At 43.4% G+C, this 25,454-nt stretch overlaps 1 protein-coding gene across 4 annotated transcripts; it reads right to left on the reverse strand.

Annotated features, from left to right (window-relative positions):
- IP6K3 (inositol hexakisphosphate kinase 3) lies at positions 1-22,585 on the reverse strand. Of its 4 annotated transcripts, none has more exons than XM_053393012.1 (6): positions 22,469-22,585; positions 16,017-16,425; positions 4,924-5,134; positions 3,739-3,917; positions 2,501-2,676; positions 1-2,007 (listed from the first exon to the last, which is right to left on the reverse strand). In XM_053393012.1, exons 2-6 carry the CDS (start codon positions 16,213-16,215, stop codon positions 1,540-1,542), a joined length of 1,233 nt encoding a protein of 410 aa, XP_053248987.1. In that variant the 5' UTR covers positions 16,216-16,425; positions 22,469-22,585; the 3' UTR covers positions 1-1,539. The 4 variants fall into 4 exon arrangements, with proteins under 4 accessions (XP_053248987.1, XP_053248986.1, XP_053248988.1 ...); XM_053393011.1 differs by having other exon boundaries at positions 22,446-22,580; XM_053393013.1 differs by lacking the exon at positions 22,469-22,585 and adding an exon at positions 16,974-17,563.
- Between the last annotated feature and the right edge of the window lie 2,869 nt (positions 22,586-25,454).

Below are 25,454 nucleotides of genomic sequence, written 5' to 3' on the forward strand. Positions count from 1 at the left end.
CAGTTTGTTACACGGCCTATGCAATTTATTTACAGTTTGACATTCCCATTTTGGGCTTCTTTCTATTTAAACATATTCTAACAGTTTTCCCATGTGACATAGGACACAGGAAGGAATCGATTAATTGGTGGTTCCATATTCACAAAGATTAACAAAGTCTGTAAACATTTTGTCAAGTTTTGTCGGCGCGCACACACATGCACAGAAATGCAGCACAAAACATCTAGATGACACTTGGGCCCTAACAGGGGCAGAGGAAGGGGGCCGGGGGTGGACCGCCCCGGGTGCCATCACTGAGGGGGGTGACATTCGACGTGGCAGCCACCCGTGACTCCCAAGCCTACCCCGAGCCGTCCGGGGAAGGGGCGGAGGTGCGCCGCCTTGCTAGCGGCCTTCTCCCTTCATTTTGACAACTTGGGGGAGGTTTGGGAGTCGCGTTTGGGCGGTGCGCCCTTGCCCCCTGCTCCCAGGCTGCTTCCTGGGGGGGGGGGAGGGGGAGCCTCCCCTGAGCTGGCAAAAGGAAGAGAGAAGGGAGGAAGGCTCCTGGCAAAGCAGTGCAACTCCCTTCTCCCACTGAAAGCAGCCTGCTATGGGCAGCTCACTCTGCCCTCATGGGCATCTCTCCCCCTGAGACACTCGCCCCCACGTGCACAGCATGTGTGCCGCTCTGGGTGCCGGAGCAGCTAGCTCCGCCTCTGGGCCCTAACCCTGATATCTGTGCAAACGTCTTCAAGGCCTGTCTAATTCCTCAGGTGACGTCTCTCCAATATAAAAAGCCATGACATGAATTCATTTATGACTGTTATTCCACAGATTTTGCACCCTCTCCGTAACAGCCCTTCTAGCTCTTCCATCGGAGAACCTTTGAAAGCACTGCCTTATTCCAGGAGGGGCTATCTCGCCCCTGCCTGCTTCTGCGCCTGCTTTTTATTGCTTTACTCACTCACTCCTTTCGGCTGACACATAGATTCCTTGGAGAATACTTCCCCCCCCACACTCTGGTATGGAATATAAAGAATCAAGGAATTGATCTACAGTCCATTTTTAAAGTGCCAGAGTTTGGTGGCGGCTGAGCATGTGGAGCATGGTTGTCATCTGATTGCTTTATTGAAAGTCCTTGGCCCATCAAACAGCGAATTAAAATGTAAAGCTGGAGGTTTTTAAGGACTTGCTAAACTATCTACACCACCCTTTTCAGGAGCATGGCATGTGTTTGGCCTCTGTTGGCCTTGCAAGTCTAAATGGTGCTTTATGAACAAGTCCTAAAATGATTTTCAAGTAACATTTCCTTCTAGCTGAGAAATGATATGAATGGACAACGTTAAAACAAGGAAGGGCAATAACCTTCTTATGGATCTCAGGTATGATGGATTCTGTGTAATCCACAGTAGCATTTAGTATCTTCAGAGTTTTTCCTAATATGCCATCAGTTCACCCTCTGAAAACTCTGGCTGTGACATAGTTGCTGGGAGAGCCATTGCTCTGAAGTACGGGGTGTGCCTTTTACAACCACAAGGTCTCTCGGTAGTTCAGTCGTTGTCATTCTCCCACAGAGATACTCTGAAAAGTTTTTATTAGGTTTTCTAGACCGAAAATGTAGCCATGATCTGGTCCCTCATAGATGGTGTGATTAAACCTAGAGCCTTTGTTGGTTGTATGAGCAAAGTCTATCATACGGACATCCACTTTGGGGTGGCTGTTTCCATGTGGAACAGAGCAGCTAGTATGCTGACAGTGTCCCTGAGGGTGATTGTCTGAAGGTGTTGCTTTCTCCAGTCCCTCATAGTTTATGAGAAGCGAGCTGGAGTAGAACCGGTAAGAGTTCTGCTTTTTGATGATCGACAGCAGAGCCTTCAACTGAGACACAATAGGTTCCACAAGATCCGTTCGGAGGCGATTCCCATTGTGAAGGAACTGCAAGAGGGCTTGCCTGAAGCCGTCTGGTGAGAGTTTCCGCCCATAGTACTTATCTTTGCAGAGATATTGAACAGTGTCTGCCTGGTAGACCTTGGGAAAAAAGAACAAATGACAACACATTAGCTGTTTGAGAAGTTATTTTCAATAGGTTGTTCTTATTTTTAGGGTGTTACAGGAATCTTAATTGTTTTAGCAACAACAGCTACTCTGAGGGGTTTTGTTACTGATTTTCAACAACATGAGGACTGTACTGTTTTTGCATAAAAAAGTAGGAAGTGGTTTTTTTTAAAAAGCTATAATATTTAGGAGGTATCTTTCACCTTTCTATGCTAGACAACCTTCACAAATCAACAAATATTTCAGGTTTATTATCTCAATATTTTTTTTACAAAGGAAATAGTCAGGCTAAAGCTGAGCTGTAAAATCAATAATGTTATTTTTTCTAATGCTACATTCTCAGTTGGTATATATTATAGTTTCATTCCAAGCCCTATTTCTTTGTACCATTGAAGAATGTACTCTCTGATGACACACCTGTGTGCTTCTTTTCTTTTTTTGAAACACTAGAATGAGCTGTTCTTACCTGCATCCCACAAATACGGGCTCCAAGGGATGCTGATGTGCTCTGTTCACACTTCTTTATTTGGCGTGCTTTCTTCTCTTCTGATGCATCATCACCATGCTGTCTGGTTCCCATCTTCAAGTCCAGAATGCAAGGGCATTTATATTTGGATACCACATTTTCAAGCAACAAAAATTCTGGACACATGAGTTAAGGAAATCAATTTTTTTTTTACTTAGGTTTACAACTGTAGCAAAACTTTGCAGTCCACCTGCGCTAGCTCCCCTGACCAGCTTTTTGTTTCCATCTCAACTCATTTATCCTGGGGATGTTCTACTGCCTCTGAGCTGTCCATCATTTTCAGTCACTGCTAAAGGCTGGTGGAGGCTTTCCAGGTATAAAGGACACCAACCAATGCATAAAGGTTGCTAGGAAGTTCTTATTACATGATTGGGCTTTGAGATGTGTATCAGGAGCTGGGTCTTACATGACTTCAGACAGATTTTTGTGCATGTAGACTCTCCCCCGCCCTCTTTTCCACTGAGTGACATAAAGTAGAGCTGAAAGGAAAATCAGACCAAATACAGACTGCTTAAAACTTCCCTTTGAAACTTTTACATTTGAATGCATAGCTTTTAAAAATTGTCAAAGTGATATTAGAGGAGTGCAAAACTCAGCTTTTCATATTTTGAAACTCAGCTTCCTATACGTGAAATAAAACAGTGAAGCTAAAAATCTATGAGATGCAATTCTCCTCCCTCCCATATTGTGAACATGGCACATTGTGACAGAGAACTTCTGTTATAAGGTGGACTAGAAATAATATAAATAAACATTTATTTGCATTTTTTCGATTTATTGTTTCAGTATTTTTGAGACAAGGTTCATACAGAGCTTGGGAATGTGGGCAAAATCCAGCATATATTAGTTGTGACTAACACTGTGATACTTGCCTGCTTGTAAGTATGTCCCATTGAGTTCCATGCACTTACTCCCAAGTAAGTGTTCCAGCCCTAGTCCCACTGAAACAAGTGCCATTACTTATTATGACTAAACTGTACGGGATTGTTCGTTATGTATTTCTATTTTATCCAGTACTACTAGAGCCTAAAATTAGAACAAGTTATCCACGATATATATATGTATGTTGAAATGCTCATCTATTATTAAAAGTGAAAGGGATACTGGGAGTTCTGCATTGCAACCTTGGGATTATAAAAATAAAATAAAATGTAGAAAAACAGCTAGGAAAAAGATACGATGAAGTTTGTTCTCATTATACTTCGAAGACATGCGGTTTAGATGCTGTTTATGGCAGTACAGTCCCCAGGGATTATAGCTGTTCTTTTCTGGCTGGTTCCCGTTGGCATCCTCCATAATTGAAGACACGTCTCTGTGGTACTGGAGGTCTGTCTGTAATACCGCTTTCCCCTGGCAGCTATGCACAATGCAAAAGAAAAAGGAGGGGGGATATGATTAGCCTACTATCTAGAAGTAATAGCCTATCATCTGACCCTAAACATGTTTGCAGGTAACTCACAGGGGTTACGTTCTGGAGATGGCATGTATACGCAAAAACATGTATAGTCCAAGCAACCCTTTGGAACTGCCACATGGGCAATCTTAATTTATGGAGATGGCATGCTGGTCTCACCTCCCACCCTCCCAGCAAGGCTTTTAAGCTCTCCACCTTGCCCGAGAGGCTCTCAAGTGGATTTTTTACGCACTGGGAAAACCCTGCACAGAAAGAGCTCTGAAGCTTTTTGTGTTCCATGCATTTGATTTGTGTGATTTCGACCAGCTGGTTTGCAATCATGCAAAGTTGAAATTGTGTAAGTTCAACATGCGTAAGTGCCAGTGACACCAGTAAAACTTAGTGCATATTTCTAAGCCTGGCTGGAATGTGTCCTTGAACTCTGATGATGCCTCTTGCATGTCTGCATAGAGAATAAAAAGGTGTGTGCAGAAACTACCCAACAAAGGTAACATATATGTTACCATATATACCATTGCCGTGTCCAATTTTCCCTCTGGCCCCAACCACTACTGCCATGGAAGGTTGCCCAGACAGGAATGCAGGCCTCAGACAACATGGTTCTTCATTCCTGGTTTAGTTTATGAGGGAAGGAGATATGGCCCCTTACTGAAGCCAAGTGCACTAACTTCTGTTCAACATGTGATGCTTTAAACAAGGACTTTGCCACTGAAAAGAGTTACTTCCCTCGGTGTGAAAGCTGAATGCGTTTCCAATTGCTCTCAGTGCTTTTGCATCCCTTGGGATAGACTAATGTTATGTGCAGTTCCTATTTCCATGTGGAATTCCCATTTCTTGAGCTACCCTCAAGGATGAGGACAACCTGAGTTCAACCCAGGTGTGTTCACTGCTGCTTTGTGAAGCAGGGGCATTGCACAGGTGCATGTTTTGCTGGAGGTGGGCTCCTTACCTGTCCTTGGCGGTGTTTGTGAGTGGGCCATGATTCCATTTGACAAACGTGTGGTCACCACTGCTGGTGTTTGCCTGGTTGAGCTTCTGCCAAATTGTCATTGAAGACTCCTTGGAGGCATTGTCCAGGGAACTGCGGTTATCCGTTTGCGGGCAGGCTATGAGGCTCAAATTGCCCATGCTGTCCTTCTTGAGGTGTACAGAAACAATACCTTTAAAGGAAAGACAAAAATGAAAATGTGAGAGATATAAGTTCAGTATATTGGTGCTGGGAGGAGCAAAGAAAGTTCACAATTAAGCACTTTTAACGAGACAGTCAGTCACCGTTCCAATCCCCTGAGAACCTCTGCAAATATTGGTTTCCTCCAAATTACTTAGGGTGGAATTCACCTAATAAACCCCATTTGCACAACAGGGATTCGCCTCCCCCAATGGACCCCCCCAAATTAGCTCTGGAGAAGTCAGGGGAACCCCTAAGAATGTGAGGTGGGGTGAGGGGGTTTGTTCCATCTGGCAAGCTGAAATGCTTGTGCAGATGTAACATTCATCACAATGCAATGTTGGATCCCACCCTTTGTTTGTGAATTTGGTTAGTATGCTATAGATAATTTGTGAAGCCATTACCTACGTTTGGTTAGGGCAAAAATGAAATTACTGTGGTTTCTTGGGATGCTATCATACAATCACAGAATTGTAGAGTTGGAAGGGACCACAAGGGTCAAAAAATGCAGGAATCTTTTGCCCAAAGTGGGGCTCAAACTCAGGACACTGAGATTAAGAATCTCATGCTCTACCAGCTGAGCTGTCCCAGCAGTATTGCGTGAAGCACACTTAGCTTTGGAGGTCACCTGGGCCTCTAGCAACAAAGATGGATCCAGAAGCACCCTCAGACTATGAACCTGCTCTTTGTGGGGAGTGTGGCTATATTGTGTGAAGAGAACTTACGAAAGCATTTGTAGTTGCATAGGAAGCTACAGACAGTTCTTAGCTAGTTCTATTTAGATCTTTGACTTTCAGGAGTCAAGCATGTTCCCTGGCATGCATCAGAAAACAGTACTTGACCTCTCTGAAATGCCTTTTCCTTTCATCTCCATTCCAACACTGTACTTCATATGAAATCTATCCTATAAACTGGAGCGTGGGGCAAATGACCTAAAGTGCAGCATGTGTGTGTGTGTGTGAGAAGTGAGTGCTGAACCCTCCCCTAACCTGAAGCTGCTTTTCCTATCTCTGCCTCTCAGTGGAAGTTACATCCAGTATTTCCACTGGGGGAAATGGCTAGGGGAGGTGTTTTAAGAGAATAAAGTATGAGTTCAGTGTTCTCTTCCTGCACTTCAAATTGATCCCAGCTCCCGCTTTACAGGAATTCAGCAACAGTTTGATTTTAAGGCATGGCTCTCCTGCCATACACAACTTTACTTCACTGTTAGTAACTGTTCTTGTGCAGAACCCAAACCTTTAAATAAGACAATCAGATAAAAAACCAGTTCCTGAAACCAGGAAACTAACAAGCGTTCTTAAAGCTTTATTGTGTCCCGTCCCCCCGACCTCTGCTGCCCTCTCATCTGTAACTGGGACTAAAGCAGTGGTAAGTGGTCTTATTATCTACCCTTTAGCCTTTCCTTTATATATGAGATCTGCTGCTTTGCATGTTCTAGAATAGCACAGGCCCTACCCACATTGCTCAGATTTCACATGTGTGGCAATAGGTATTGCCCTAAAATAAAACACCATGGAAAACGAAAGCAAGGTCTGGCATACTTAAGAGAGTGGATCTTGTTGTCGGCATATTTTAGAGCAGGATATTCCAAGCAGGAACAAGTGTGACGGTATCGTACCAAAATAGCCCTCATTATTGTTCATTTGTTTATTTGGGTTTTAACTTGCCATGTCCCAAAGGCTAAAAGCTCAGAATAGTCCATGGGCAGAGTGTCTGCTCTTATCCCTGATCCTTAAACCCGTGAGAGCCATTGTGGTGTAGTGGTTAGAGTGCTGGAGACCAGAGTTCAAATCCTCACTTGGCCATGAAGTTCCCTGACCAGTCGCTGCCTTTAAACCTAGGCTTCCTCAGAGGGTTGTTGCGAGGCTTAAATGAGGAGGGGGTAGAACCATGTATGCCACCTGGAGCTCCTTGGATAAAAGATGGCATATAAATGCAATAATAATAATTGACAACAGTAATAATAGTTTGGGAGGGCAGTAGTTCCAAATTAGTTGTCTGTTGCACCTGTGATGCTTCAGCTGAGGTTTTTGTTGTTGTAAAAAGAAACAAACAGATGCTGTATCGATGTGGTTTTTGAAATGCATGCTTGCACAATTAAAAAGCTGCCTTGCACTAACTGCAGAGTGGTGGTCGTCCCCCAAAAAACCCCCTGCATCCACATTTTCTTTTTGTTTCCATTCAGAAACAACATAAGCCAAAATGGCATGCCCTTTCCTCAAGGAAAAACAAAGGTGATAAAGCAAGAGAAAGAGGGAAGAAAGAGAAGAGGCTCATCTAACAAGGGCTGGTTGTAGAGATCAGATAAATTCCAGCCCAAATGCATTTTCTCCTCCTCTCCCCCCCCCTTGGAGGGTAGAACTTCAGGTTTGCAAGTGGTGCTATACCAGAAGAATTGTGGCCTGTATGAATGGATAAACCTTCAATATCCTACATCCAAATTGGGGCTGCGAGGCAACCACCTGGAGAGCCTTCCGATACTGTGAAAATCAGGTCTAAGGTATAGGATTAAGCCACAGGTTGTGACAAGGCAGCCCCAAAGAGAGAGTCCCTAATCTACTGTGCCAAACTTGCACCCTGTATTTCAGCGAAGTTCCTTCCTGCTGACTTTAATGGGACTCACATGGCTGAAGTGCCAGCTGGGTAACCTTTTATATATTTACTCCACTCCCAATAAAGCCTGAGTGATCACACTTGCAGCCCAGAACATCTCAAATGACAGATTGCTTTCAGGCATGGCTTGCAGAGGAGGCAGCTTTGACCTTTGGAAGAAAGGCCAGCGGCAGTTGTCCCTCTTCCTTCAGGCACAGCCACACTGCGCTTTTCATCCCCAGCTCCGACTTCCGCACTGCGGGGCCAGATGAAGAGTCTTTTGCATAGCGACTGCCCTTTGAGGATTAGCCAGGACTCCTCTGGGCCATGTGAGCTGCTCACAGCAGTGCACAGAGGCCTCCAAATCTTCTGGTGGGAACTCGGGACAGAGCAGGGTTGCCAACTGATGCCCTTCTGCCCTGCGGCTGTGTGTTGGCAGCCATTTTACAGACGTTGCTCCACATATTAGCCCCTTCCACAGATATCGAGTGCAGGAGATTTGATGAAGCATGAGGACCTGGTTTTCTTCTCTATTCCAAAACCTGGAGATAGCCAACATCCCCGATTTTGTCAATATTTGATGAGTGGCAGAGGAATCCAAACCACGGCCAAGCAGTTGTGAGATATGATGGAGGAACATAGCCTGGGTGATGCCTGACGCCATCAAATGGGAACAGTGAGTCTGGCTAAGGATGCAGCAGATCCTGAGCCTGCTCAGTAGCTCACCAGCCCCTCAATGCCCCATTTCGGGGCTTTCCCTAAGCTGTCAGAAGCTGGAAGCCCACCGGCAGACCTTCCACCTTGCACATGCTGGCAGAGCTATTGTGGGTGGGGTGGATGGAGACCTCTATCCCATCCAATATCCCCCTCCAGCAGGGCAGACTGAGGGTTTGGATTGCACCCTAAATGTATTTTTGTAGGTAATCTCCTGCACCATTAACTCCAGGAGCTGTTATCAGTCCACTGTCTTACAGGGGGGAAAATGCTCATAAAGCACAGCATCTTCCTACTCTACTAACCTAGTTCTGCATGTATTTCACATTCAAGATGTTTCCCTAGCCTGACTCAGATATCCTAAGCAGCTGTTGTCTCTTGATGATCAGCATTAAGACTCTTGGGGCCCTCCTCTTTTTCACAGCTGCTCAAAATATAAGACCAGCACAGATATATGGCTGTGCTTGAATGGCTGCTCCCATAGCAGATAGCTTCTGTGTTGCAGAGTTAAACCAAAAGCAGAGACAGAAGTACTGAAAGGTCTCTTATTTTCAGCAGAACTGGCCAGTGTTGGACAATCTGAGATCAGTATGATTTCCACCTCTTGGTTATGGGGTGTTGGGAATGCTGAACTAACATGCTCTCAACATGCATAAATTCTTGGTCCTGACTCTGGCTATATACCCTAAGAGGGGGGACGGGACACACCAGATCTATTTTTGTTCATGAATCAATTAGTGTTTTGTGTGTGTGTGTTTGCCAAACAAGGAGGAGGGAATAGACACTGAATGGCTGCATAACATAACATTTTGTCCAAGACCAAGAAGTCTTAAACAGAACCTAAAACTCATGCACTGGAACAGAATCAGAAATTTTGGAAGGGATCTGAAGGACCATGCAGTCTAATCTGAGGCAAAGCATCCTATTATGTAATGAATGCCAGCTCAATTCTTCTTGAAAATCTCTGAAGGAGAGCTTCTGTACCCTAACTATACTTGTTAAACTTTCCCCCCAATGATCAATAAGCTAGAGGCAAAACCCTGAGATATCCAAAGTGAGTTGACCTTTCATAGGTTAAAGCAGCAATGAGGGAGCCACTTCCCTATACTTTATTTCCATGTCTCAACAATTACATTTGGGAGGTTTGGGACCAATTGGTTGGGACCCACACTTTTTGCAAATACAACCTATTTCTCTTGACCTGGTGCAATTGGTGTATACTAATTGGAATGGCCAACGAGTATTTTTATGGCAAAGCTCAGTGGAAGAATGGGCTAGCAGATTAATTGTCACATATTCCAGAGGGGGCGCGCGTGTTAATCTGTTGCAACAAAACTAGCCAAGAGTTTCATGGCACCTCATTTCACTGGTATGTGCAACATATGATCAAAAAACCCACCAGCACATGCAACTTGGTTTCAGTGCATGAGCTTCTGCAATGGGCTTTGCTACAGTTTAGAATCTGGCAAAAGCTGTTACCAGATTTCTACATCCTGAAGGCTTGGTTTAGCCTTCATTTTGGTACCCCTGGTGATTCAGTTGGGGTATGTGTATAGCAAATTAGTCAGGCAGAGAGTATTTATAGAAGGTATCAGCATGCTAGAAGCATCTCAGCAATTCTCAGAAGCTGTTTTGCTATGTAGCTCCCTAGCTCCATTCTTGTGTGTATATTTTTAAATTAATAGGCACATTTATTTACTGCCATGTGCAATATGAATCTGGGCAGAACCTGGCCTGAAAAACAAATCTGTAATTTCACAGTAGTTCTCAGCAGGCAGCTTTGGGAAAAAGAGAGAGAGAGAGAGAGAGAAGCAAACTTGTCTCAAGGTCATTTTTTCCTGTTGGAAATGCATAAAAGGAGCTGTCATCTCTGTAAACAGGCACTGCAATTCTACGCATGTTTACTCTGAAGTAAGTCCCACTGAACTCCTAAGTACATATGGTTTCAGCCTAGATTGTAGCAATAGTCAAGCAAAGTTTTGCAAAATGGCATTCTTACGCAATGGTCCCTAGGCCTCTGTGAAGCCTTCAGGGTGTATAAAAATAGAACCAAGGTCCAGCCACACTGGTGAATCCAAGCCAGAGAATGCACAGGTATTCCTTTTGACATTTAGGCTACCATTTTGCCTAATGGAAAAGAGCAGAGCCAGCCCAAGATATTTCGCTGTCTGAGGCTGAACCCTCTCTCCACCCCTCTCCACCCCCTCCCTCCATGTTAAGGTAAATAATAATGAAGGCTGGCCAAGTGTTTTTGGCAGCTGAGGCAGGAAATCCCAAAAGTGCCTCTCCCCGGGAGTAAAATATACAATTAAAATTTAAAAATTTGCTGCACAGTATCTTGTATTAATTTTAGAATTATTAGTACCTTACCTTTTTTATACCATTTAAAAATAATTATTGTATATTTCTCATTGTTTTTTTTATAAATATCAACATTGTTTTAAACTACACATTTAATATTATACTTAACAAATTTTATTGTGTTTTATGTGTTTTGTTTCCTTTTTATCTTCTCTACTGGGCATTGACCGAAATATTTATATCTGAAGCATCTGATGGCAGACCTACTCATGAGTAAACAATCCTGCCTGCCATTTCAAGCAGCAGGCTGGGTGCAACCCATCCTGGGAGCAGACTTGCACTGTGAAAATTCCTCTACCTTCCTTGCCTCCCCCAACTCTAGAGATGGGGAATGTCAGCATGCAGACAGCAGCACAAGAATCCCCTGCTACAAACTAAAGAAAGAGACATGAGACAAGACAAAAATCTGCAGAGGGGTCTTGATGCTCAGACAAGGTTCATGGCTTTGTCACTGGAATTGTGGAGATGTAAAATTGTTTTTAAAGTAAAGAGATACATCCTGAAGCTCTTTCTCAAATGGCCATTGAGGGAGCATTAGTTGCCTTTACTGGGTCATGAATAGGGAACACCTCGCATATCCAAGACAAAATATTGGCAAGAGGCTAAAAGAGAAGCCTTAAAATGCAGGTGCTCTCTCTAAAACCTCTATATGTTATGCTTCCATGGAAATCTGCCAGCCCAGGACATGAGGGAAATGCTTTTTATCTTGCCTCAGAGAGAGAGAGAGAGAGAGAGAGAAGTGGAGGCATAAGGAGTTTGGGCTGGGGCAGTGTTGTCTTCTGTTGCTTTACTTACAGTCACTAGGGGGAAGTTAATTAACAACAGTGGAGGAAGTGTGTGAGCTGAACTGCTTTTAACGTGCTTTACAAAAAATAATGGGAGTGAGCGAAATAATAACTTTTTGGTTAAGGCAGGCAGCAAAGCGTTTGATAGAAGAATATCAGTTTAAGAGCCTCTTATCCCATAATACATATTGATAGTTCACTTCCCTGATCCTATTTTGAAAATGTATTGATTACAAGCTCTTTTAGATCTTTAAGGCTCTCTCTTCTTTCACAGATGTTTCATTCGAAACACATTTTATCGTGGGTCTGTGTAGATTAGAGTAACAAAATTTTGTTTTTAGATTTTAAGAAGCATGCTTCTAGATTCCTAATTTGTTTCTTTTTAATCTCTTAACTATGTATAAGTGTCTCTATGCTTTCCTAAGTACTTATAGGCCTCCCAATAGCCTGGTTCTCGGGGCAGCTTGTAATAGAATTAAAAACAAGCTAAAATTTCATACGTTTGAATAAAACACGTGGGGCCGGTAATAGGGACTCAGAAACTAGCTGATTAAAAATCTCAGGGAAAAGGTCTTTGCTTGGCACCAAAAATTCAGTGCGGTTCAACTCATCCAGTTTATGAATTGCTTCACACAGGAAAAGTCCCAAAGCAATTTACAACAACAACCCTATAAAATCCTTTAAAGCAAAACAAACACACTAAACATGTTCATCCACAGAAAACAAAGAACATAAAATCAGCCATGAAGCCTATGTAAGGATGAACACTGAAAACCAGGTCACAGCTAAAAATCAGAAAAGATACCAAGGCTGGCATTTCACAGCTGGGGTACCACCATTGAAAAAGCACTTTCCCCAGTAAAAACCCACTGTACCTCACTCAGCAGGGGCACCTGGAGAAGGCCCTTCAAAGAGAATTTTAAGGTTTGGGTAGCTTCAAGTGGTGATGGACAATTCTTCAGGTACCCTGGTCCCAAACTGTGTATTACTTTCAAAGGTCAACACTGCCATTTTTAATTGGTCTCAGAAACAGTTTGGGAGCCAGTGAGGACAGGGAAGCACGGGTGTGATATGCTCATATACACTTTTTCCTGTATACATGGGCGTAGCCAGGATTTATGTTGGGAGGGGGCAGGCTTCATCTTAGAGGGGGCAGAACCTCAGTTAAGTATTGGCTATGCCCATGCCTGTATATATTTGAGGTCCTCTTCAGAGGCCCAGTTCTGAGAGCCCCCACCCAGTGAAGTGAGGGAGAGGGGTCTTTTCAGGCATGAACCCCTAGCTATGGAATCGCCTCCCCTGAGAGGTTTGCCTGGTACCTTTTTAATAGTCTTTTGAGCATCAGATGAATAACTTTTCCTTCTCCCAGGCTTAAAAAAGAAGTCAGAACTTCCCCCACCTGGCACTTTAGAGCAAGCATTGCTGTTTGGTGAGCTGAGAGATAGTGGAATTTGCCTTCTGGAGCATGTGCTACCTCTCTGGGAGAGAGGAGATGACGTCAGCTCTAGACACATGATCCCCAGTGCCAGCTAGATTCAGACAAGATGCCTGGTGTCCTGTATCTTGGCTCACCTTACAATGTGACTTAGGAGAGCAGGAAACGGGCAAAGATCAGTGCTGAGTGTTAATGTTGTTTAGACTGATGATGATTCCATCTGCCTGCCCTGCACCCATGACTTTGCTTTCTAAGACCTTGGATTTCACATCTAAACAAGCACAGCCTTCCAGCAAGTTGCTAATGGAGAGGAGGGGAGATCCCACATTCACGTTTAGTTAATGATAAATAGCATGTACAGTGGTACCTCGGATTAAGAACTTGATTTGTTCTGGAGGTCCGTTCTTAACCTGAAACTGTTCTTAACCTGAAGCACCACTTTAGCTAATGGGGCCTCTGCTGCTGCCGCACCGCCAGAGCATGGTTTCTGTACTCATCCTGAAGCAAAGTTCTTAACCCGAGGTACTATTTCTGGGTTAGCGGAGTCTGTAACCTGAAGCGTCTGTAACCCGAGGTACCACTGTATATAACACTTAATGGAGTATTTTAAAGCTTTACATCACATACATAGGGTTGTATCCAAAGCTAGTCCAACTCAGAGCAGATCTTAGTTGGATGCAATCCATTATTATCAGTAATCCTGACAACAACCCCATGTTGCAGGCTGGAAGGAGGAGTAGCTGAAGCTGACAGTGGTTGACCTGCCTAAGACCACCTAGTGAGTTAATAGAAGAGGCATCATTTGGCCTTCCCAGGTCATGCTCTTCTTAGTCACAGAAGTGCACCAGCTTATTTGAGTACAGCAACATGAATATATTAACCTTATGCAAGAAGACTTCACTGATTTGGGAGGTTCCTGCCAAGAAGAGGGACTGTCAAACAAGCACCTGTTTCTCTCTAAACCGATTCAAGGTGGCAGCCTAGCTCTGTAGGGAAACCCTTGGGGTCTCATTAAAGAAAAAGGTCAAATTATTGCTGAGCAAGAGGATGGAAGTGCTTCTGGAATGGTCTCAGTGTGCTTGATGAAAGGTCTGTGCCAGATCACAAAGAAATGGCAATGTAACAGTGTAATGGCATAAGAACACTACAATGGTACCTCGGTTTACGAACTTAATCCATTCTGGAAGTCCGTTCTTAAACCGAGGTGCACTTTCCCTAATGAGGCCTCCCGCCGCCGGTGCCCTTCCACCGTTCGGATTCCGTTCTTAGACTGAGGTAAAGTTCTCAAACCAAGACACTATTTCCGGTTTTGCGGAGTTTGTAAACCAAATCGTTCTTAAACCGGACTGTTCTTAAACCGAGGTATCACTGTATTCAGAAGAAAGGGATGGACAATTAAAATTGCAACCTTAAGAACAAACCAACCCACCATTGTCAACAAGTAGCACTCATTGTCAGAATTAAAACTAAAAGTACATGTATACTGAAGGGTTGGGGTGGCTTGTAACAGTAGCTGTTGCTGTTGCATTTTTGAAGACATTTTATCAACAAAAAGTGTGTATATTAATGCTCAGCTATAGGCCTGTTTTTCTCATTCTCAGATGCAGTCTCATTATGGGAGGTGAAATGTGCACAGATGGCCTCCTCAAATGGAAATAAACACCTTGAATCCCAGGCAGTATTACTTACAAACAGACATTGCAACAAGTGAGATATTTGCAGTGTCAACAGGCAAATGCTAAATGAGGAGGACACCAGAGGCCTCGCCTCTCAGTTGTAAATGGGTTTCCCCTTCTCTTCCTGTTTCTGTATCTTTGAAAGGAGCTTGATCCACCCCCCTTGTCTTCCATCCTCTTTCCCTCTTGTTTTTTCATGTCTCGTTCCCAGATGTACCTGTGAAGTTTCCTGACCATCTGAGATTGCAGTCCTGACAACAACCTTTTTGGGGGCTTGCAAATGTTTGTTCACACAAAGGCACAGCTAGCATGAAAGTAATATGGGTTGTAGCCTGACCTGATAAAACAGCAATGGGAAAACTGTGTCTCTCCAAATGCTGCTGGACTACAACTCCCATTATCCTTGACCATTGGTCAGAGGGCTACCAGTTCCCATCCCTGCTGTACAAAAAGTTGGCAACATTTTATAATGGTGAAGTCACTGCTTCTTGTTTTCACCTTCACAGTCTAATCATGGTTTTTGTTTTCAAATCAGATGGAAGCTGGTTTGAGAGAAAGTGCACCAATCAGCAGTACTTCTCAATAAACTACAGGATATAGTTGGATGGTGGCTAATGTCACACATACATGGATTCAAACACCAGCAGCGGGAGCCCATTGGAATCACAGTAAACAGTAATGCGTACACAACCTTAGCATGACGAATGTTAGATCTAGCCCCATGTTTTCACTTGTGTATCAAATTTCATTTTCCTTCACAAGCAGCAAACAACAACTGGCCTACATATTTTGGCTACTTTTCAGCAGCAAATAATTTCTCCATGGCACAGGTGTTTTTGTACTGCAGAAAGCAATCGTGTAATTGTAGACCGAGCAGTTTCTAGTTCTGCTTGCACAATGTCTTCGGCTACAGGCTGTGACTGTGAGATTGACGCAGGCACAGCACTGACAGTGGAGTACTGAGCACTGACAATCCTGTAACCCTGATCAGACGGAAATTAAAAATTATTAGTGGTCTGATCTGCATGGGGAAGAAGGGGATGGCAAGCCTCCTTCACCAAAATGCATTATTGGCAAAGTCCATCACCACTGTTGCTGTTCCCCCCACCACACTCTTTTCTTTCAGCTTTGGTAACTTATGATGAGGAACAACAGATGGCACCCCTCTGGGAACCATGCAATAAACACCAATCACTGAATGCAAACTCTCTTTCTTGCATTAACATTGAATCTTGCGGCCTGATTTCAATTATGTTTACTCAACATTCAAAGGGACCTACTTTCCAGTAGATGCTGGGGTCTTGAGCCTACCTTTGTACTGAGGTGTGAATCGTTTTATTGCTGCAGGGAGAGTCTCGTAGAACCATTGCTCCTGGGAGACGAGGGGTTTGCAGACGGTGTAGTCATCATACTTCATCATGCTCATGTGGCCTCCAACCTGGTGGATAAATGGCTCCAGCACAATCCATTTTCTAGAATCCCCAAGGTCCAGATTATTCTGCACCACCATGGTGCAGCAGAGGCACTGGAGCACCTCTCTGTGTGTCTCTGCCCGTCTCTCTTAGATGCTAAGCCACGAATCGAGAAACAACCCGACTTTCGTTCTCTCTAGCTGGGAATAGAAGATGGCTTGAGGCTCTTCACGCCAGCAAGTGAGCTCAGTTCTAAAGCGCCTGTGCCTTCTGGCTGCTGAGTAATCCTCTGAGAACTTTTCTGTAACCTAAAGCATAAATTAAGCAGGTCAGAAAACAGGAACAAATTGCTTCCTCGCTCCCTATTCTCCATCGTCCAATGCAATTCCCATAGAGGTCAGACACTTCACAAGCATTATATGTGCTGATTTCTGGGCTAAGGGAAGGCTATATAGCCAGGAAATGAATGCATATTCCACACAACACACTTTTAGAGACATAGTTACGGGCTGCGTTCCAAGGCCTGAGGTATGTATCCAAGGTGGACCCAATTTAGATTGCATGGATAAGGTTGGCAGAGCAGAAAGGTAAGGAAACATGACCTAGGAGAGCTATCAGGTTAATGTGGCTCCCCTGAAAGCAGCTAGATCAGGGCATTCCTACTGCCAGCTAACATAAAGTTATTAATAAGCACCTTCTCTCTCCTTATGGAGACTCCTGGTTGGGAGAACAATCTCCACTTGCTTACCGGGGAGCTGCTAATGAGCTTTTCTACTTTGTCTCTGGGACCCCAGGATCAGGACGTCCCCTGCCAATAAAGTGACACATTGGGGAACCCACATAGGACATTCCTCACCCATTAACATCTTGGCGTCAACAAAAGTGGTTTTTGCCTTTCCCTCATGCAATCACTTCACCTCCCCACACCCACATCTTCCCAAAAGAAACCTCAGATCAGGATGTTCCACATCTCCTAACACTATGACACAGGGAAAGGTTTCCTTTTTCCTTGTAAAGTCACAGGACAGTACTTTTCTTTATTTTTAACCTCCTCCTGCAAGGACAATATATTTATATATGCCCTGATGTGACTTCGTGAGGCAAGGGGGAAAGGAAAATGTTTGCTGTTGCCTTTTTATTGACTGGTGTGGTATGTCCTGATCTGAGTTTTTTTAATAGAAAAACCGAGGAGGGCACACACAGAGAGAGGTGGACTGTCTGTCTTCCCTTGCTCTCCTCAAGGCACCCTCCCAAGATACAGCATTCACCCCTGACCACAAGGAAGGCCCACCCCATGACCAGCAGCAGTGACTAGAGGATGTTCTTGGCTGTTCTTCCATGAGATTGCTCACCAACTTATTCTATGCAAGCTCCAGGACAGACAGTTATGCAACAGGTGAAGGTGGAGCTGGTGCCACAAGAGGCACTGAACCCACTATCCTTGCTGTCCGTTGAGCCACTGTCAAAGGTGAAAGAGCCCTGCTGGGTTGACTAGTTGGCAACCCACCCATGTATCTTTTCCATTCGAGATCTGGTTCATGTTGGATGCCTCTCAACAGATGCTTTGACTTTGTCTCATGTGTTGTTTCTTCATTGTTTGGGATTTATCAGAATCCTGTACTGACAACCAATATGATCTGGCTACACCTGGCCTTAGGGTGGGACTTGGAGCGGTGAGGGCAAGGAGCTTGCTGGATTCAGGGCTAGTGGCACCTCCACTGTCCACTGACTCAGGTAGAGGTTCTCTTGGCATTGTTCCACCAGCACCAAAAAATGGTGTATAGGAATACTTTGCTCATGTCATAAAACATCCTCCCACTTTGGGAACAATTTTGATTTATTTTTTTGCAGATTTAATATTTACCTGCTTCTTGAAAACATTAACTACCCTACACATGTCTATATATTTAGATCCATCAGATGTTATAAAGTGTTCTGTTTTAAAGTCAAGCAAGTAGCAAATGTGTCACCCAAACAGTAATGGAAAAATATATATACTAACTTTAGCCAGTAGAGGGCAACAATGTACGCAACTGGTTCTGTACAATCGGCCTTAAATATCAAGGCACAGGGGCAGATCCACACAGTGCAATCTAGTAAAATACACTGGGGCATCTAAGAAAACAGGATGAGGATTGGGGCACAATACTGCCATTTTAAAATGTATTATAATATATTTATTGCATCCTAATCTTTATTTGTATTTGTACTTTAAAATGTCTGCAAATCACTTGTGCAAAATGTTATGCGGTATAGACATTTTCTAAATAAATGAATTTGAGCCTGACAAACTGAAAGAAAGTCCCACTGAAATAAAGAAGAGTTTTTTTCAATTACGGTAGATATGCTGATTTAAAATATCACCGCCTGATCCTTTTTAGACTTGGCCATTAAGTAGACATGGTTTCTATCCTCCCAGAGGTTGCAGACACAGATAGAATAGAAATTTGGCATATTCAATCAAAATGCAAACAATCGCCCAAAGCTATTAATCACACACAAAATGGTTAAAGTTTGAAATAATTTAAGTGGCTAAAATATCTACTTTTATAATCCACACATAGTCCCTAAAGATGTCAATATGTCAATATGCTTATCTTAAAAGCATTGAGAGTTGGGCTTCCACAAGACTTACAAAATCACTTTATACAACAAAATAGTGCCTCTGGGACTCCTCAGATCCATTTCTACTTTTCCATGCACTTAAAATATGGAATTTATCACCAAAGAATGTGGTGATGGCCAGCAATTTAGACAATGGCTTTAAATGAAGATTACACAAATCCATTGAGGATAAAGCAATCCATGGCTAGTTAGGATGCCTATATATCATTCTCTGCTGTCAGAAGTAGCAGGCCTCTGAATGCCAGTCACTGGGGCTCCACAGCAGGACTTTTGTGGACTACTTGTGGGCACCTGGCTGGCCACTGTGGGAAAGAGGATGCTAGACTAGAGAGACCTTTGATCTGATCCAGTGGGGCTCTTCCTCTGTTCTTACTGAGTTTCAAAATTAATTGTTACATCAGCGGCTGGATGGGACACCATGGGCGGCTTCACCAAGAGGCAGTAAGATAATCAGCCAGCTTAGCCTATCGTACTGTTATGATTTTGGGTGGGAGGAACTAGGCTGTATGCAAGATCCTTCTAACGCCTGGATCCAGCAAGTGTTAAAACATAAGCCAGGCTATGTTGAGGAGATTGCTTGGGTGATGGACCATTAAGAGAACAAAGGAAAGAGAAATGCAGCACAAAAGGAAGTCCAGATCAGCCCTTAATGAATGGCACCATCTTTTCCCAGCCCATAAGAGCTGCATCCTCTATTGCCTCTGAATACCAGTTATAGGAGTCATGAATGGGGAGAGGACTCAGGTCCTGTTTGCAGGCTTTCCCACTGGATGAGCAGGATGCTAGGCTAGATGGGCTTGGGTCTGATTCAGCAGGGCTTTGTAATGTTCTTAACACATTGATGATGGCCCTTCCCACTTGTACCATTACAGCCCATTAGGCAAATTTGCTCCTAGCTGACGAACTAAGCAAGGCGCTAGCCACACATTGCAACAAGGCACTTATTCGAAACCAAAAAACTGCAAGCAAGGGAAGCCATTTCAGAACGAAGCAAGGAGGACTGTAATGGGCAAAGTAAGTTGCCAATGAGTACCGTGGCAAATGCAGGGTTATTTTTTGGTGAACAGCAGGGTGTTAAAGCAGTAGTCTCCATTGCTGCTAGGTGGCACAAATAGTTACACATCCAACTTTGCAGCCATATATGTATATTAAGACTTGAAAGCAAACGTTTGCAGCAGAGTTGAGAGTACAGAGTAAATGGAGCCCCTTTGGTAGTCCTAAAAATAGCCAACTGATTTAAATCTGCTTCCCCCATTGTGTAATTCAGTCTCTCATTGCAGCCTGAGACATTTCAGACAGACAGACAGACAGACACGTCTCTCTGTTGCTTTGTTGAAAGATTGCCCTAGTATCTGATTGAAAACCCCCTGCAGATATTGGGAAAAGATTTGGTTGACTTCAGCTAGCTCTTTGCTTATTTCCATACAGACATTTCATGCACAAAGATGGGATGTGTAGCATTAGTCCTCAGTGTATTTCTAAATCTACTTTGGCTCCTTTTCCTTCATCTGAAAGAATAACTGTCTTGGGTGACAGAGTGCTGAAAATGAAAAGCTTCATTCTCTGTGAGGAGTCAAGTTCCAGCACCAAGGCCATAAATCCTTGTGTGCACAGACTCTGAGCCCTTTTAATCTTGTATTTCCTTTCCTGAAAGAATATGATGTTCATAAAGTTTATGTCTGGTCCCAGCATCCCTCATGTACAAGAAGCAAAGATACAGTTTGCTTCACTGAAGGATTTATATGGTTGCTCTGCAAAGCTGGAGGATTGCAGACAGCAAGGATGGGAGAGGCATTAGCCAGGATTGATATGCTGCTAAAATGCTGCATCTCTTTGCCTGTGATTGCTTGGGCATTTGGGATAATGGAGGAACTGCTGTTGCTTTGGCAGGTGGTTTGTGTACCTTTAGTAAATTTTCTGTAGCTGTCCCTCGGTCTCCCCCCTGCCATAAGATATATCTGAATAAGTGCCAATATTTTGGGGTGTGTGGCTATAAAAGCTTCCCCCCACTTCCTGCACCATAGTTGGCAGACACTTCTAGCTACCTTAATAAAAATGCCTCTGGCTTTCAGCTTTTTTCATTTCAATATGGATCTAGGCCAGTTTGGCACTAAGTTCTGTGATCACCCTTTGCTAATTTAGGCAAAGGGAGGGTATTTTGCAAATATGCATATGGTACAGAACTACGAATAGGAATCTCCCTTGCTCTAGCCTTTAGGGGGCTGAGCATATGGCCTGGAATGAACTCAAAAGGTACTGTGAAGCTGATCTCCAGTTGCAAGGCTTTTCTGTGCCTTAGTCTTAATTGACTTTAATATAAAGTTACCAGATTTTTTTCCAATGAATCCGGGGACACTTTTCAACTTCAGTAGGAATGATAGGATTTTGTCAGGGGACTGATTTGTAAATCTGGGGACTGTCCTCGGGAAACGGGGACGTCTGGTAACCTTACTTTAATAACGCTTGCAATCAGACCAAATTGTGATCTGAATTTGGTGGCAGCACCAGGGTGGGAAAATCACTTTTTAATGGGGGCATAGAAAGGGCAAGAAGTTTGTCCCCAGTGACAGATTTCTGAAAGAGAAAAATATATTTCACTTCAACACTCTGGTGTTAACACATTTTCCTCTGTAGTCAATCATATTGATTTTGAAGAAGCCAACTTTCAAGCAAACATGCTTACAACTGCAGCTTTATTTTAATTCCCAGTGTAATTAGTATGTGAAAAGTGACTTTCCTTCAAGTAGCAGTCCGTGGAGAACAAGTAGCAGAGATTAAGTTACTTGTCCAGTGTGGGGGTGTGTGCTTTTCCTCTTCCCTCCTCCTCCTCCTCCTCCTCCAGCATCAGCTAGGTCTGAAATATTCTGCTGTGAACTGGAGGTTACATCATGGGTTTATTGACAGTCAATACAGATTTATTAGGCTAGCTACCTCTCCTGTTACACCACAAAACAAATTTGATCTCAAAGGCAGTGATTTTTTAAACCAGAGAGTAGCAGATTGGTCAAAATGTTCCATCACCAAGAGAGTTTTTTAATGGAATGAACTGGTCACATCATAACAAATACTCCCTCTTCACCACCACAGCAACATTAAGGTTAAGATTTGAGGAACATACCCCTCAACCCTAAGAGTTTAGTGTTTCAGCCAAAGACTGCTATCATACAATCTACTCAGCTGTGTAAGCAGATCTCATGGCCTTGGGCTTAGATCTCAAAGGCCTGCTAGTTAGAGACCCCTCTATAATTTTCAGTGGGAATAATACCCTTTTTGTGCATGTTATATTTATAGAAGACAAGGTCTAATATTCTAAATTCTGTGCACTTAAGATTGAAATACACCTGCAGGTCAGCAAATATTTGGCAGCCCTTTCCCCCACTCAGGAGCAATATGGGGATGTTGTAGAAACACTTACGCAGTGGGAACTAGAGAAGAATATTCAGAACGCCCTAAATTCTCTCTAACATGAACAGCAATGCAGTGAACTTTTGTAGAACTGAACTTAGTAGATTTCACTTATTCAACCCCCCTGATTCATATTCCATCCTCACTGTCTAAGTCTGACCCTTTCTGATCCAAATGAAGGCTGTATACCCAAGTTTAAAGATCAACCACAACAGTCTATAATTTCAGAGCAAAATCAGAACCTTCCCTCTCTAGAGCTAAAAGAAGACCTTGGTGAATGCACAAAATAGTTACTTACTCAGCTGTTCCTTTGATAATCACCAGTATATGCAAAGGATATGGTGGTTCACAACTATCCCAGATTCATCCGAGATGTTGATCCGCTTGGTTTGCTTGCTCTAATGCAGCCTTGCTTGGAAGTCCAGCCTCAGTATGTGAGTTGGGCTGTAAGGGAGGCAAGCGAATTGGAACACAAGGTGTCACCTGATCTTCTTGGAAATTCTTGACAAGCATGTGTTATGTGCAGCCGACAGCTGACGCAACTGGGCTTGGAGGGGGTTAAATGGCGACAAGGAGAAGGAAGAAAAACACTTGTGACATTGATAGGGAAAAACCTGTGACTGTGGGCTGCTTTTAATATTTTGCATTTCCTACAAAGGACACTGCTCTGTCTAAGTCAGTGCTACTCAAAGTGGTCGTCCATGGACTGGTGCCGGTCTGTGAGCCATTGGCTGCTGGTCCGTGGCGACTCTACCACAGCCCAAGTCGGGTGGGACACTTCAGAGACCAAATATGGTACTTGTCCCTTGCACATTTGGGGGGCATTGCCAGTCCACCACATCAGACAGCTTGAGAAGCACTGATCTTGGCGACAAAATGAACACTGCATGCAGATCGCTGCACACAGGTGCTCACATGTAGTTGGCATTTGCCACAGCTTCTTAACATGTGCACAGCTCATGTGTATGAAATAACGTAAAGACATGGGCATTATGGTCAAACATAATGACCCCCAGGTCCCCCACCGACTGTCATTGTTACTTGGAACTCTTCTATAATTCAAGTGAGCAATATATTTATCGTCATATTCGAATCAGATTAAGGGACATGGAAAAATGAAACATTGAGTCAGCTATCGGCTGCACATCAAGAGCCAGTGTGGTCTAGTGGTTAAGAGTGGTAGACTCGTAATCTGGTGAACCGGGTTCGCGTCTCCGCTCCTCTACATGCAGCTGCTGGGTGACCTTGGGCTAGTCACACTTCTCTGAAATCTCTCAGCCCCACTCACCTCACAGAGTGTTTGTTGTGGGGGAGGAAGGGAAAGGAGAATGTTAGCCGCTTTGAGACTCCTTCGGGTAGTGATAAAGCAGGATATCAAATCCAAACTCCTCCTCCTCCTCCTCCTCCTCTTCTTCTGTAAGTAAAATTTGCACCCTCAAGTTTTATGGTTTAAATCCAACAGATAACAAGGTCACTTAGATTGCAAAATGAATAATTCCAGTCCAATGCAGGGCCTTTATGTTACCCCATAGCTTTTGTCAAGGGCAGATATTTAAACATCCCCAGAAACGATAGACATTGCAGATGTTTTTTGAACGTGCTGGACACAGTAGAACATATTCTCTTCTACTGTCCATTGTATACCCAGCTACACAAACACACGCCATCCCCTTTTCTGGATAGTCTAACATTACGGTGCAATGAAAATATATGATTCTATCTGTCTTACATTAACTCAAAAGTAACTGCAAGGGTAGCTGAGTTTTTATCAAAAGTATCTCTTAGAGTGGTGAATAGCACTATTTAGTGGGAAGAAACGCCAATGAAAATCCTCGTTCTTACATATTTTTACATGGCTGTTTATTTGTATATATGTTAAAATTTTATATATGGGTGTTTTATGATGGCCTTTATGTGTAATGCCTAATAAAGGTTTGGAAAAGAAATAGACTGTCATTGTTACCTAGAACAGCTTTCCTTTGGGGGGAAAGCGAAGCATCTGATGCAGCTCAGAGCTGGTTAATATAATAACTGCTGAAAGTTGCTGGTACCATCTTAGGCAGATCTTAATCAAGATATGCTTGATTAAAATAGCACAGTCAGAATGAAGGTTCTTGCTCAGTTTCACAGCTGGCATCTCCCAGAACATCCCTTCCTTGCCCCAGCCACAGAAGTGAGATGTGTGTAGTAGCAAGTTGAATGAAAGCAGTAGCTTGCACCAGACAGCAAGTGTGATCTGCATGCTTTTATAAGGGTCAGGCCTTGCCAGATGACTTGCTGTGGCCCATTGCCTTTCAAGAGTCTTCTCTGCTCGTCTTGCTGGTTACCCTGAACTTTTCTTCTTTGGACAGAGCTGGTGCTGGCACGCAGATTGAATCTGCCTGACACCCCTCAGTTTCCAAATTCAGGAGTCATTGCAAACTTGAATCCTGATACTTGTCCTGCCTACCACTCTTCCAGCCAGGCATGACTTTCAAGAACATTCTGTGCATTCCAGGTGGCTGCAAATGGTGGATACTGCCCACAAGTTTGGTGGTGCTCAAAACCTACCTTTAACAAACAAATCTAAAGTAAAAACAAAAACCAGACTTCACATTATCACACTCATGTAGTTGAACTAGCGCCCTCTAAATGCTGCACTTTCTGTCACTAAAGTGAATTAGCATATCCATTTCACCCATAAACACACATTGAAAGGATGGGGAAAACATCGTACTTCTTCACAACTTTGACTGATCCTACAACAGGATGGTAAAATGGTTTTTAGAAGTAGCTTGAGGAATGCAAAACAATATAAGGTCGCATCTGCAACATTAAAGCACATTGTTTCCCTCATAGAATCCTGGGAATTGTAGCTCCATGAGGGGTAATCTACAGCTCCCATGCTTATTTGGAAGAAACCATGTGCTTCAAATGTATGGTGTGGATATTTCTTAGTCCTTCTCAGTCTCCAGTGAACACATTTCAAATAGGTGAGGGCTCTTAGTCCAATAATTAGTAATAGAATGCTACATAAAAAATTTGAGAAGCAAAAGTATCCAGATTTAATGGAGTGATTTCAATAGAAATTTTGGCCTCAGATTTTGTTGCTGCTGTTGCGATGATAGAAAGGTAGGACTATAGATATATAATCCTGGTGTATTGCAAGTATTTACAGAGACAGAGAGCTCATCCACACTTCTGCTTGTACCGTCACTCCCCCCCCCCCCGAAAATCCACTCCTTAATGTTGAATCGGAGCAAACATTAGCTGAGTTTTCTGCAGACTGATATTTGCTCTGATCAGGGCCGGTCCAAGACATTTTGGC

Source organism: Podarcis raffonei, chromosome 6 (assembly GCF_027172205.1).
Source record: "Podarcis raffonei isolate rPodRaf1 chromosome 6, rPodRaf1.pri, whole genome shotgun sequence".
Lineage (NCBI taxonomy): Eukaryota > Metazoa > Chordata > Lepidosauria > Squamata > Lacertidae > Podarcis > Podarcis raffonei.

Coding starts and splice junctions, on each gene's coding strand:
- IP6K3 (XM_053393012.1), bottom strand. CDS start 16,215: ATGGTGGTGCAGAATAATCTGGACCTTGGGGATTCTAGAAAATGGATT. Junction 5,135..16,016: donor ATTCACACCTCAGTACAAAG/GTAGGCTCAAGA, acceptor TTTCCTTTAAAG/GTATTGTTTCTGTACACCTC. Junction 2,008..2,500: donor CCCGTATTTGTGGGATGCAG/GTAAGAACAGCT, acceptor TTTTTTCCCAAG/GTCTACCAGGCAGACACTGT.